This window comes from Armigeres subalbatus, chromosome 2 (genome assembly GCF_024139115.2).
Source record: "Armigeres subalbatus isolate Guangzhou_Male chromosome 2, GZ_Asu_2, whole genome shotgun sequence".
Taxonomy (NCBI): domain Eukaryota; kingdom Metazoa; phylum Arthropoda; class Insecta; order Diptera; family Culicidae; genus Armigeres; species Armigeres subalbatus.
Window position 1 is genome coordinate 173,515,038 of NC_085140.1, and position 14,209 is coordinate 173,529,246.

Sequence of the window (14,209 nt, forward strand, 5' to 3'; positions counted from 1 at the left end):
ACAGAGAACCAATTGCAAATGAAATGTACGGCTGCAAATATACATTTACGTTTAATTCCTTTCCAATTCGAGCATTTCGAGCATTTCGATAAAAATCAATATAAATTAGATGAGTGTATTAGAAGCAGAGATGCATCCTGAACAGAACATGAGCCAAGAGCGTGCCTTGGTGTTCTTAGTTTTGAACTCTGAACACTGTTCAGTGTGCACTGGGTTAGCAAGCAAAACGATCATGGTAACAAAGATTTCTTAGATTTGGAGCTATGCAAAAACATACGAGCATGCTTGATTTCCATCCGTTAGATGTCCACGTGTTCCATTACCTGCCGAAACATGTGTAGCATGCCGTCGCTTGAATTTGTTTTCCTAGGATACAAGTTGCTGAGTTAGGTCAGTGCTCATGAACAGTGTGCTGTGTTCAAAACGTTTTGAACACGAGCACGCGTTCTCGTGTTCAGGTGCATCTCTGATTAGAATATGTCAAAAGAAGGTTTTGAAATAATTGTTCAATAATTTCACGAAATCGTGAGTAATGCTATTAATAAACTGATTCAAATGCTTCTCAAGGATTGCTGCGAGAAAGTATACATTGAATCATTTTCGATCGTAACACATGGTACGTTTCCCCAAAATAGTCTAGAAAAATCTAAAAATGGTCACCTGTCATAAGTCCAGTTTAGTACTATTCCATTTAATATATAAATGGAATGTTGCTGAATTCGTCCCATTACAGGTGAAGACATTCCACTAAACTGCTTATGATCGCATATTTGAAACAATGGACAAATGTAGGCATGATAGAAATGGAGGGATAATGTTGGTGATACTGATAAGAATGAAAACTTTAATAATTTTCTAAAAAATACCAGAAATTATATAAAAACTTTTTCCAGTAGAATTCCTTGGTATACATTACTTGGTATTTGGATACAGATTAATTTCGTAAATTTTTGATCGATTTTCAAGGCATACAGGCGATAACATCGTCCAGTGTCACTTTGCTCAATGTTACAAAACAACTTGGTAGTTTCCCAATCAGGAGAGAATAACAATATTGTGTTACAGAGCTCAACAGTTTTTCTATCATAGGCTGTTAAAAACTTGGTTTAGGATGTTCTTAAAATAACAAAATTTTCTAACAAAACATTGAAACATAACTAATGCAGTTATAATTTTGTTAAGAAAAAATGTGATAATAATTTATCATTATATCAACAGTTGTTATAAATTTATATCAACAGTTGTTATAAATAACTGATGTTGTTACAGTAATGCTATAATCTTGTTTTGCCTTCCTAGTCGAGTTTTTGAAGTTTTTCAGAACAAACCTTTTGATTTCATCTGGCCAGCTAAAATAACCAACAATTTGATTCATAAGATTAACTCAAAATCGAAAAAAGTGCAAATGTTACAAATACCATGGGCAGTAAAAGAGCTTAATAATTTTCCTAAAAAAATGGTGAAATAATTGATTCCAACAGTCTTCAAAAAATCCTTCTCTAGGAGCTGCTGGGATTTAAAAAATGAAATCGAAACCAATCTTACTCCCGCAATTGATCTCAATCCTGGCAAGCATTGCTTTTCTATAAATCACAAGGGATGATTGAATCCAGGGCAGTGTTGTAAAATGTCATTTGCATTCGTTTGTATAATTTTCCCAGAACTTTTTTCAGAAGGTAGCTATCAATTCATGTTGTATGACGAACTTATAGCGGTTAAATGGGCCTACAACTTTGTCTAACGAGACTTTGCTGTAAATATGTAATCTGGGGCGTGGGAGGCAAAATGTCATTCAAATGACATTATGTCAAATGACACGTGACATTTTGGAGAGTTTTCACTCTCCAGCCTTTGATGTTATACTTAGAGCAATGTACCCTTGGACAAAAATATAACCCTACTCAAGCGTTATGAGTACATTCAAAATTATGGAAGAAATTTTGCTTCTAAAGAAAGTTATGAACAAATTAGTCAAATGACATGCAGATGACATTTTACAAGCCTGATCCAGGGATTCAATCCTTGTCCTCTTGGCTTATCTGTGAGAAATCTAGTCTTCTGTGTGATTTGAATGTCATTGTTGTTCTACATATGGCCTTGTCGAGTTGTAAGTTTGATACGTTTCTTCCACTTCATCTAATCTTCATTTTTTATAAATTATTTTTTCCTTTTCAAAATAGGCACAAGCCGCATCCACTTACTCCCAAATATTTAAGAAATTGGCCCTGGTGCTGTAGAACTTCTAGGCCAAATTCGACGGCTGATGATTTAAGCTTTATATAGAAGAATCTATAATCTCCAGCCAGTCAAAAACAAAAGCCCTTGAGCGAGTGCGGTGCTGAAAACAGCAATGTCGTTGAACAGTTTGGCAACATATCCCTGCACTAAAGACAGCTGTAAGCATCATCAACAGGACCCCATTTTTTAAAATACTCTGAAATTGTGTCGAACTTACCATTGCTATTCCTCATGATTTCTTTATTATGAAATAAATTAAATTTATCAAAATATGTAAATAATATCTTTATTATCTGGATGGTTTACTTGAGCGTTTCTATTTTTGATACAAACGAAAGACTTTCTAGACTTTTTGATACTTCAAGTCGGTTTGGCATTTATTCTAAGACTGTACGGCCATAAAAAGAAAAGCAGGTTTAACTATTGGTTGGACCCTTCGTAAGATCCGTTTAGGTTCATCGATATCAATCTGTTGAATCTATATTTTTCTATATCGATCTGTTGAATCTTTATTTTCCAATGTATTGTGAAATCCACATAAATTATGATACCTATTCAAATGTTGTAAGATGAAACCTTAATTGGAGAATTTCTGTAGATGTATAAATATAACCAAATTCAACGTAGCATTTTCGAAACTGCTATTGGATTATTGATTAGAACAAGCTAATGAAAGCTCTTTGTTGTTGATCAGGCATTATTAAATTTTATCCAGAGATTAAAGGTTGAGAAGCACGCTGTTTCACCTTTAAAACCTGTTTCTTTTCTTAGATTGACAGGAACACAAACGCAGAGATTGAATCCCTATGATTAAATCCCAGAATCAATCTTGCATGCTGAGATTTATAAAAATTGAGATTTGTAAAAATCACAAAAATAAGGATGAACTCAATGCATGCTGTGTTAAATCTGAGAATAGAATGATGCTCTTGAAACACTGGATTCCAATAGTGAATCAAAGTTAACTGCCTATTCTCCATTCAACGTGGACTATATTTAGAAGCTCATTGTGTATATTTACAGTATGTGGAATATTTGTTTTAGAAAATGTGTTGGAGGAAATATGAGACTCAAACTTATGACCCCATTGCAAAAACGGGTGCAAAAATATATTCCATACTCAACAATATTCTCTAATCAAACATAGAGTTCCAAATTTACATTAAACGAAAAATTAATTGTAATATTTTTTGGATTCATCATTCTATATTCATCTAAAAACAACACCCTGAAAAGCTTCAAAATCGTCATGAAAATCTCTGCAGTTATATCCAGCCTGAAAACATTTGAATTTCTACAAACAACTATTAAAAGACTCGTGGTCTTGGTGTTAGCCGTCTAGGTGCATTCGCATGCCATGAACTTGTTGGTATTCAAATAATAATCTCCACTGGTCTACTAGGTGTTTTAAGTAATATACAATCAGTTGTCTATTGCTCAACGTTGCGATGGTTAAATCATACAAAAATTATCATATTTTAGTTTTTCTTGCTAAAATTCTGTACAATGCTAAAAATGCTAACATATTGATATATCAAACATTTGTGTACCATTATTCAGATAGGTTAAAGCTTGTTCAATAGAATTTCACTATAAAGATGGTGAGCTCGTTCTTTCTTTTTTATTTTATTAAGTGGGCTTCGTGGCCGTGCGGTTAGCGACGTCAATCGTCTAGACGCATGTGCTGTGGAGTGTGGGTTCGATTCCCGCCCCGGTAAGGAGAAAACTTTTCGTAAAGCGAAACGTTCTCCACTGGTCCACTGGGTGTTGTGTAAATGTCCTGTCCGTTGTCTCATGCTAGATGTTAAGTGTTCAGTCTGTGCGACCTCTGGTCGAAGACGGTGATTCTGTCTTTTAAATTTGTAACTCCACGCCCTGAAAAAACAACCAATTTTATATTAAATACAGGAAATTGTAGGTTGAGCAATTTTTTTCGCATGTCCTCCTTTTTCAACCAAATGTCCTCCTTTTTGGCACGATTTGAAGGAATTGTCCTCCTTTGGAAAAATTTCATATGGTCACCCTAAGTCAGGCAGAGGTCTGTTTCATCAGTTAGATCCAGGGAATCATTTTTTTTTGGAATGCGCATGCGAAACAAGCGACAAAGGAACACCAACGACAAAGTTTTGTTTTTGTCGGAGATAATAATGACAAAGATCCGAAAAAAATTGTCAGCAACAAAAAAGAAGACAATCTTGTTGCTAGCTTTTCATCCCGTTATTTTGCATTATTTCTAGAGTAAATTTCGGTTTTATGCTATCATAGCCTTTTCTTTTATGGAAATATTCGAGAATCGAACAATGATTATAAAATTAGAATCGTATTTTCGGAAATATCAGAGCACGCCAGGCAAATGATTCTTGTCATATTGTGTTCGGTTTCTGATAAAGGTTTGTCGCTAGGTGCGTTTGTCAGTAACAAACTCTGTTGATGACAAAGAGTATATTGTTAGGCGTTGCTTGAATCCCTGGTTAGATCTCTTCTTTTTGGCAATACATTTTATAGTTTGTATGGAAACTATTAGGCTACTTGTTGGAGCTAGAGGTGTGCGCCGGTCAGATATTCGGTGGCGGCGGCGTTTGTCAGAAATTCGGTCGACGGCGGCGACGATTTCGGCGTCACGCCATAAGTCACTTTAGCCGGCAGCAGCGGCGGCGTGAATCGGCGTGGCCATTTTTTTTATCAGGTTACTCAAAAAAAATAATTTGCGTTTTTTTGGGATAATTTCGCCTTTTTGAATTTCGCCTGAAAAATCTGATGAACTTTTGCAAAAAAATCTTAATTTATGGAAAATATTTTCGGATTTTCCGGGGAGAAGAGAAGCTCTTTGGAAATTTGTTTGGAATTTCAGCAGAAAATTCGTCTGAATTTTCATGAGAAATTGTAGCAAATTTCTACAGGAAATTGTGCGGAATACCCACGGGAAGTTTCTGTTGAGTATTCTTCGACATTCACAAAGAAAATTTTCTATAATTGGGTGTTTTAACTTTTTTCTCAGTCTAGGATAATTGAGAAGGCTATAAAGATTGGCATGGCAACGTTAAAATAGAAAATTCTTCAGAATTTCCTCGGGAGACACTAAGAAGTTTCCAAGGGAAAATCTCAGAAATTTTCACGAGATATTCGAGACTAGTGTATTGTCCATAAGAAACTCTTGGGAAATTTCATTTGCTGAAAGAGACATACGGCCTTGTAATTTGGCCGAAAAAGACGTTTGCACAGGTCGTTTGACCGAAATGGTCGTCTGGCCGCAATGGTCTGGCCGAATAGGTCATCAGTCCAAGAATGTCGTTTGGACGAAACTGTCCTCGGACTTCCAAATTTAATCAATTCAACACAAATTTTATTTTCGTCACTCAATTCGACAAGTTTTTTATAGGCTCTAACGTCTTTATTCGAGAATATATCTTTATTTTTGGATTTCTTCTTAAAAAATTGCTTAAACAGTTTTGATACTAAATTTATGGCATAGGACGTATGACGTAGTTTTGGATGCGTCCACTAACAAGAAACTAAGACACATTTCTGCCCCTGAAATCTGACTAAAACTAGTGATTAATTACTTACTTTACTTATGGATCCTGTACACCTCCGGTGGTGCAAAGAACTTGAAAGATCTCCATCCTGAGCGTTGCCCGGCTATCGCTTTAACCTGTTGCCAGGTTAGATTTCGGTCGACTTCTTTTATTTCTTTATTGAGGCTTCGCCGCCATGAGCCTCTGGGTCTGCCTCTGCTGCGATGTCCCGCTGGGTTCCAGTCTAATGCTTGTTTACAGATTTCGTTTCCGCCCCTACGTAGAGTGTGGCCGACCCAGCCCCACTTCCGATCCCGAATTTCTGTTGTTATCGGCCTCTGGTGACAACGACGATGGAGCTCGTTGTTTGAGATCCAGTTGTGAGGCCACCAGGCCCAAATTATATACCGCAGGCATCTGTTAATGAACACCTGCAGTCATTGAGTGTTCTCCACTGATACACACCATGTTTCGCTAGCGTATAACAGCACAGATTTCACGTTAGAGTTGAAAATTCGTATTTTGATGCGTTCACTTATCTGCCTGTTTTTACAGATATTTGTTAAACTCGCAAAGGCAGCCCTTGCTTTCTTGATCCGTGCGCCTGTGTCGATCTTGGTACCGCCGTCTGACGCCATTTGGCTACCAAGATATTGGAAGCTTTTAACATTCTCCACTGGTTGCCCGGCTACTGTGAAAGTGGAAGGAGTCACCGTGTTTACATCCAACGATTTGGTTTTGTTGACGTTGATGACTAAACCTGCCGAGGAGGAGCGCTCCGCAAGGTTGTTGAGCTTACTCTGCATATCAGAGCGCCGTTGCGCGAGGAGTGCAACGTCATCCGCCATTTCGAAGTCGTTTAGATGCTCCATGGTTATATGCTGCCATAACAGCCCGCGGTTTGGTTCGCGGTCAATGGCATCTACCAGAATCTCAAAGATTACGATGAGGAACAGTAGCGGTGATAGAATACATCCTTGCCTCACACCAGCTACGACCCGGATAGGGTCGGACAGGACCTCATTGTGCAGCACTCTACACGAAAAGGCCTCGTACTGTGCTTCGATGAGGCCGATGATTTTCTCAGGAACCCCCTTACGTCTCAGGGCGCCCCACATATTCTCGTGATTGAGACGGTCGAAAGCTTTTTCGTAGTCAATGAATACCAAGTAAAGGGACTCTTGGAATTCGTTGATCTGCTCCAGAATAATGCGGAGCGTGACAATATGGTCCTGGTCCTGGATGGCTGTTTGAATATCTAGCAGTGATGGAGCTTCGGTATTGACGCGTGTTATACGTCGGATCCTAGGCAGATCATGCCGAGGTAGTGATGGCCTGGCTGGCACTTGAAAAAGTTGTTCGAAGTGCTCTAACCAGCGTTTCAGCTGGTCAGTTGGGTCGGTCAATAACTGACCATTCGCGTCTTTCACAGGCATCGTTGCATTCATCTTCGCCCCGCTTTAGCGTCGTGAGATATCGTAGAGGAGGCGAATGTCCCCGGTTGCGGCGGCTCTCTCTCCTTCGTCGGCCAGAGAGTCTGCCCACGCTCGCTTGTCCCGTCGACATGAGCGTTTTACTTCCTTCTCGAGAGCCACTTATCGTTGACGGGCTAAGACTTTGGCTCCTCTGGTTTTTTATCGCTCTATCGCGGCTTTGGCTTTTCTTCGCTCCTCTATCTTCCTCCAGGTCACATCGGTGATCCATTGTTTTCTCTGGGTGCGCAGTTCTGGTTGTTCTCGCTGGTGGCGATGAAGGCATTCTTGATGGCGGTCCATTGGTCTTCCACGCTGCCACCTTCCGGAATAGCTGCAGTACGCATCTCCAGTTCTTCAACGAAGGACCGTTTCACCGTGACATCTTCCAGTCGGCGTGTGTTGAATGGTCGTCCAACTCTTTCCTCCTGCCGACGAATCCACGCAATGCGCAGGCGTATTTCGCCGATTAGGAGGTGATGATCTGACGCGATATTGGCACTACGTTTGTTCCGTACATCAAGAAGGCTCCGTTTCCATTTTCGGCTGATGCAGATGAGGTCGATTTGATTTTCCCTTGTGAACCGGTCGATGAGGGAAGAGCGAACAGGAACAGCTCTCCGTTTTCACTCATTTCTCCGAGACCACGGCGTCCCATAATGCGCTCATGGTTCGAGTTGTCGGATCCGATCTTCGCATTGAAGTCTCCCAAACAGATCTTGATATCACCCTTCGGAATTCTATCTACGACGGCATTGAGTTGACTGTAGAAGTTCTCATTGGATAATAGTAAGGTTTCGGACCCGTGTTCTAAATCTGGCAACGATTATCCTTTCACTTATAAGTTCCCACTTCATAAACGCAGAGTGTGCCTGAGCACTTAGTAGGAAGCCAACTCCGCGATGCCGGGGAGCGTGTGCACCTCGTAAACCAGAGTATAGCAGAACTTGTCCCGACAGCGTTCTGTGTTCTCCAAAAATTAGCCAACGGACTTCACTCAGTCCCGGGATCTCAAGCTTCATGCGGCGTGCCTCATTGGCAAGCTGTGCCAATTTACCCTGCTAGGCTAGGGTTAAAACGTTCCATGTTCCTATTCGTGTCCGTTATTTCGCGCTAAGAGTCGTCGCCGTAAAATCAGTCCGTATTCTTTCATTATCGGATTCTCGAAAAAATTGATGTTTCGGGAACAGTTGTTGGCCCAAGGTTCCCTATCCACCGGGATGGGGCTCCCATCTTAGGTATAGCTTCCGGGGAATAGCATTTCATACTCAGCCGCTGGATGCCAGAACAGACGCTGTTGGAGCCGCACTTCCTTGGTGAATAGGCGCTCGATCAGTCGGGACAAATTTGTTTAAAATCCCACCCAACACCATGACTAGGCTAGTGCGCTTTGAGCGGCACACGGTCGCTTTGATAGGGCCTCTTGGGGGCACATGCAGCTTTTTATAAAAATTCAACAGAACCCACTGTCGAACCTAACCACATCCTAGGCAGACCCCACAGGACGCACCCTCTCACTCTAGCTGATGTTAGAAGGACAACAGTGCCCAGGCTACACTACCAGCTAAGTACGCAACCCTTAGCTGGCGGTTAATTGTCATCGGAAGACCCGTGGAAGCGTGAGTATTGGAACTTGTGAGGACCAGAGCTATGTTAGGCGCTCCTTCTCGGATGTCAACTCACCATTTCGTTGCCCAGTGGCTACTGCTTCTGCCTAATAAGTAGGAGGTCGTGGGTTCAGTTTAATTTCTGCAAGAATTTCTAAAGCGAGGAGCAGGAATTTATGAAGGGATTTCTGCAAGTAGGCTCTGAAGATTTTTCGCAGGTTGTTTTTGAAGAATTTACTTGAACTTACGACAAAATTCCCAAATGAATTTTCGCATAATTTCTCAGGGGAACTTTTGTAAGAATACCCGGAGGAATGTCCACAGATGTTCGTGGAAGAATTTCCGCAGACAATTTTGGAGCGACTTCTGCAGCAGATCCAAAAGCAGTTGGATTTCTGCAAACATTTCCAGGAAAATTTACGCGAGTATTCCAGAAGTATTAATCACAGAAACTTCTGGGATGAATCTGTGCGCGAATGATGAATTCCTGCAAGAATTCTCAGAAGAATTTTCGAAGAAATAATCGGATAATTTAGCTGAAATTCCAGCACAAATTATGAATTATTTTTTGCTGATATTCTGTGTGGTCGAAATACGTATCTGCAAAGATAACAAAATAATTAGTGGAATTAAATGGAGAGTACTAAACTCGTCGTAGACGGTTGAATACATTCCACTAAAAAGAGCTTAAAATATTTTTACTGAACGCACGAAAGTTCTATGAGAAGTTGAACCGTTCACGTAAGGGCCACGTGCCACAGCCTGATATGTGTAAGGACATAAACGGGAACCTTCTTACGAACGAACGAGTGATCCAAAGGTGGCGGCAGCACTACGAAGAACACCTGAATGGCGATGTGGCAAACGAAGATGGCGGTATGGTGATGGACCTGGGAGAACGCGTGCAGGACATAATTTTACCGGCTCCGGATCTCCAGGAAATCGAGGAGGAGATTGGCCGGCTGAAGAACAACAAAGCCCCTGGGGTTGGCCAACTACCAGGAGAGCTGTTTAAACACGATGGTGAGGCACTGGCTAGAGCGCTGCACTGGGTAATTACCAAGGTTTGGAAGGAGGAAGTTTTGCCGCAGGAGTGGATGGAAGGTGTGGTGTGTCCCATCTACAAAAAGGGCGATAAGCTGGATTGTAGCAACTACCGCGCAAACACATTGCTGAACGCCGCCTACAAGGTACTCTCAGCAAAAGATGTTTCGCATGTGACGACATCTACAATCTTCCTCTATGATTTATTATCTCTATTGGGATTAAACGATTAAAAAACACACACATATAGATACAGTGTCTGATTAGAATAACGGATGCGACTTTCAACTACTTTGTAAAATTTTGTAGCTTGTTCTTTGCCCGTGTCACTCCATAATATCGACATTTAGATGTTTTCTTTGTATTTCTAAGTGCTAAAATCGGTATGTAATTTATTTAAACTTAAAGTGGTATAAATGTATTCAAGTCTTTATTCTTACATGGTTCAAACTATTTTTATATTCTTAACTGGAACATTCATTTGCTGAGCCTGAAAAAAAAACATTTGAATATTTATATTATCAATATAACAAATAGCTAACCTCCATCTTCTCCTTGGCCGTCGATCCCCAGATTCAGCGAATCCGAAACGCTCTCATCCATCATCACATCGTCTATGTCTTCCGTTTCCAGGCATTGTTTTCGCTTCACTCCCCTCGGTATCGCATAGTGAAACTTGTCACAGTGCCGCGTGAAACTCCATACGTGCCACCGGCCGTTAACATCCATCTTGAAGGTGATTTTCCGATCGTTGCCTTCAGCGGTGCATACGGGACACGCAATGGTAGCCCGTACCTCATTGTCCGACATCGACATCGACTGTACCTCCAGATTATCCAGTACCTTCACAAATTCGTCAAATTCGGGATCCGCAATTTGTCTGCAAGGAAAAGAAATTACAGCTTAACAATATCGAAAAAGTTTGATATAAACAATGTGAAATGTTCAATGAATGGGTTGAAGGGATCGAAAACTCCTCAGCTTCTAAAATGAATTTTAATAAAACAGTTTAAGTTGAAAGAATTGAGTAATCATACTGTACGTTCAAATATACAATCACTCAACACAAAACTCTTAAACCGTTCGATCCCTTGAGAAAGTTTCTCTTGGTTAATTCATTTTTAGTTTATACATAAAAATATTAAAGCATACTAACAGAACCATATAGAAGCTTTTGATTTTGTTGATCAATTTCACAGCGTAGTTTTCTGTGCCGGAATCATCCGCAATAATAGCTCTCGGCTTTGGCAACTTTAATACCGGTAGTTTGGCCGGCGCAGTATGTCCATTGTGATGAGTAATGCTGTGACTTTGATTTTTAGCGAATTTCAAAAACGATTCGATTCCTCTCTGCTGCACACATGCCGCTAGTCCAAGCAGACACAGTATCTCTCCTTCCATGAACGTGAACTCCTTGGGGTTATTTTCCCACCGGCTGCCATATATGTCACGAAGTGTCGGCGTCTTCATTCCCGTGGGCTGCCTGCAAGTCGCGATGAAATGATCTGCCATAGCTCGCATGTCTTTCTGAATCATTAGGATCGCTTCTCGTGTTAAATATGTTATTGATTGATTGCAAAGATTTTGTACTTTGAGTATATTCTGCAGATGTATCTGCACCTCTCCAAAATCTTGTTGAATGTACTTCCAGAAGTAGTCCTAAAACACAATCAATCGCCAATGTGTATACCATGAAATTACAATGTTTTAAACGTTTATGTTCTTACATGATCCATGTGAGCTTAAGAATATAGTTTTATTTCGATCACTAATAATGTAATATTGTTGTAGGTAAATAATGTGATTTTATTTTGTTTTGTTGCAGCAATGAAACTTCAGAATACGTACGATACTGATTTCCAGTACATAATATCTCAGTGCACAATGGGCCAATGAATAGAATATGGTTCTAAATAAAACTAAGCTATGGGGCAGAAATAACTATTTCTTTTTTTTCCTTCCTTTCAATCTTTCTTTATATCCAAATCTTTATCTTATAGTTTTACAAAGCAAAAAACATTTGTAAAAGCAGTCGGACAGTTCTACGAAAATTCCTCCGAAAACGAATTCCAGAAAGTCTTTCGGGTATTTCTTGGAGTTTCCCTCAGGAATTGTTCTGGAATTTCCTCCATGTATTCCTTCAGAAATGTGTATAGGAAAACCTTGGGAAATTCGTTAAGGTATTCTTTAAAAAATACATTCAGAAATTCTTCTAAGAACTCTTTTGTAATTCCTTGCAAAGTTTAAGAACGAAATTCTAGGAAATTCGTTAAGAGTGCAAGATCAAGCTCCTGACTATCCGAATTTCCAAAGAAACTCCTGAAGGAACTTTCGACATTCTTAGATTCCTCCAAGAATCCCTTTAGACATTCCGTCAAGACTTCGTTCAGAAATTCCTCTAGGGATTTCTTCGGAAAATGTGTCGAACATTTTTTAGGAAATGAATCTAGAAATTAAATAAATGTTGAAATTTCTCAAGATATTCCTCCAAAAATTCAAAGAAGGGTTATTCTAAGAACTATTTCAAATCTTCCCTCAAAAAGCATTTAAGAACTTCCTCCAGGAATTCTTTAGGAATTTGTGTGATTCTATAAATGGCCGGAATGCGTGTGAACGCCGCGGAGGTCTGACTAGAAGGGGCAACGTCATGGCTTGCTGCTAGCCGATTGACACGCTGATGTGTGATTCTATTAACACACACTGAAGGCATTTTACTCAAACCCCACATTTCTCTTCATCTTGCTTCAAAAACGCTAACAAAAATCTGTTGGCCGGAGAAGGGCACCCCCTCACAAAGAATAACAACTAGAGCTCCCTCAATACACCACGGTAGGCTACTGACTGATAATTCTGCCAGCAGCTGCAGTTCTCTTTATTAAACAATAGGTATAGGTATGCAATAATCCATAATAAATTTCCTTAATCTATACCAAAGAGCAACCACAACTAACCGGCGCCCGCTTCTTATCCATCTTCGATCTACAGCGAAGCGTCGCACACTACCTGATATTCCAACACTCCTCCTTAGTGTGCACGCCTCGCAACTCTCCTGGGTCTTCCTAACACTGAGCCTCTAGTCCTGAGCTCCTCCTCGCCGAACAATTCCTACTGGCTCAATCTGTTGCCCATGCAAATGGCCTCTATCCGACGTTTGCACAGCACCCTCTGTTGACCAACTCCTGGATGTTCCGACGCTCCCCTTGGTCCAAATCCGTTGCCCGTACAGATGGCCTCCACTCCGATGTTTGTTCGACAACCTCTCCAGCACATGCGCCTGCACAAGTGGCCCGACTCCGAAGCTTGCACAGCGCCTCTCGATGCTCTGCCGACCAGCTCCTAAAAGTTCCGATCAGATGTCCTCCTTTTGTGCTAAAATGTCCTCCTTTTTAAATATTAAAAAAGGTGAATTATTAGCTTTTTATGTAGAAATTCTAGTTTAATAAACAAAACCGCAACAAATATCCATTCACAAATTAATGTTTGTAATCTTTGCGTTTTTTGCTTTCTAATATGAGATATTTTCCTTTAAGTTTTAAATAAAATCAATGTAAATATCGAAAATTAAATGCGTGAATTACAATAACACAGGTGTCGAAGATATCAGAAGATCCAAATTTTTCTACAAATTCTTTGATGCACGGTACGTTTCTTGAATATGCGAGGCAAAGAGTAGCCATGCCACGTCTAGGAAGGAATAGAAATTTGAACTAATCTGAACAGTTGAGTTTTTTTTAGTCTAAATCTGAACAGTTTTGAATTTCTTCAGTTGAGAACTTGTTTATTCAGTTAACGGCATTCTCATTTACATGCCTCAATGGCATTCAAGAACAAAATCTCCACTGGTCTTTTAATTACTTGTGTTCGGTACTAATATAAACTAATGTTCAGTCAGTTATCTATTGCTAAATGTTCAGAATTGTATGCGATGAGCTTTTCTTGTTCAAATTAAATAATATTCAACATTTTTCAACTGTTGGTTTTAAAATTAGTTCGGAGCTTTAATCTTACCTTTATAAATAAGGTGCTTGCAGTTTATAACTGAAAAGTGCCTATCATAGACTATAATGACAGTTGGAAATATTCCATCTGGAGATGTAATGTAATAAAGTAGAAGAAGATGTAGTATTTCCCAGCCAAAACAAAGTTGCATATGCTAGCGAATAAGTGCGATACAGGCACTTGAGGCATTCCACGGGGGCATGTCAGTCGATCCTGAGCGACCATTTCGAAAATATTTGAAACTCTGCACAGTTTTTCAATTTCATCTAAATCGTCATTTTTCGATATCAAATCTTCATATTGAGTCACGACTAACTTTTCAAAAGGGTGTATG

General features: G+C 39.9%; 1 protein-coding gene across 1 annotated transcript; it reads right to left on the reverse strand.

The window, feature by feature from the left end:
- Positions 1 to 10,264: 10,264 nt before the first annotated feature.
- Positions 10,265 to 11,731, reverse strand: LOC134215506 (uncharacterized). Its single transcript, XM_062694688.1, has 4 exons — positions 11,604 to 11,731; positions 11,033 to 11,535; positions 10,419 to 10,756; positions 10,265 to 10,366 (listed from the first exon to the last, which is right to left on the reverse strand). The coding sequence occupies exons 1-4, from the start codon at positions 11,610 to 11,612 to the stop codon at positions 10,341 to 10,343; spliced, it is 876 nt and encodes a 291-aa protein (XP_062550672.1). The 5' UTR covers positions 11,613 to 11,731; the 3' UTR covers positions 10,265 to 10,340.
- Positions 11,732 to 14,209: the final 2,478 nt, after the last annotated feature.

Coding starts and splice junctions, on each gene's coding strand:
- LOC134215506 (XM_062694688.1), bottom strand. Junction 10,757..11,032: donor AAAAGCTTCTATATGGTTCT/GTTAGTATGCTT, acceptor TTTTCCTTGCAG/ACAAATTGCGGATCCCGAAT. Junction 10,367..10,418: donor CGGCCAAGGAGAAGATGGAG/GTTAGCTATTTG, acceptor TTTTTTTTTCAG/GCTCAGCAAATGAATGTTCC.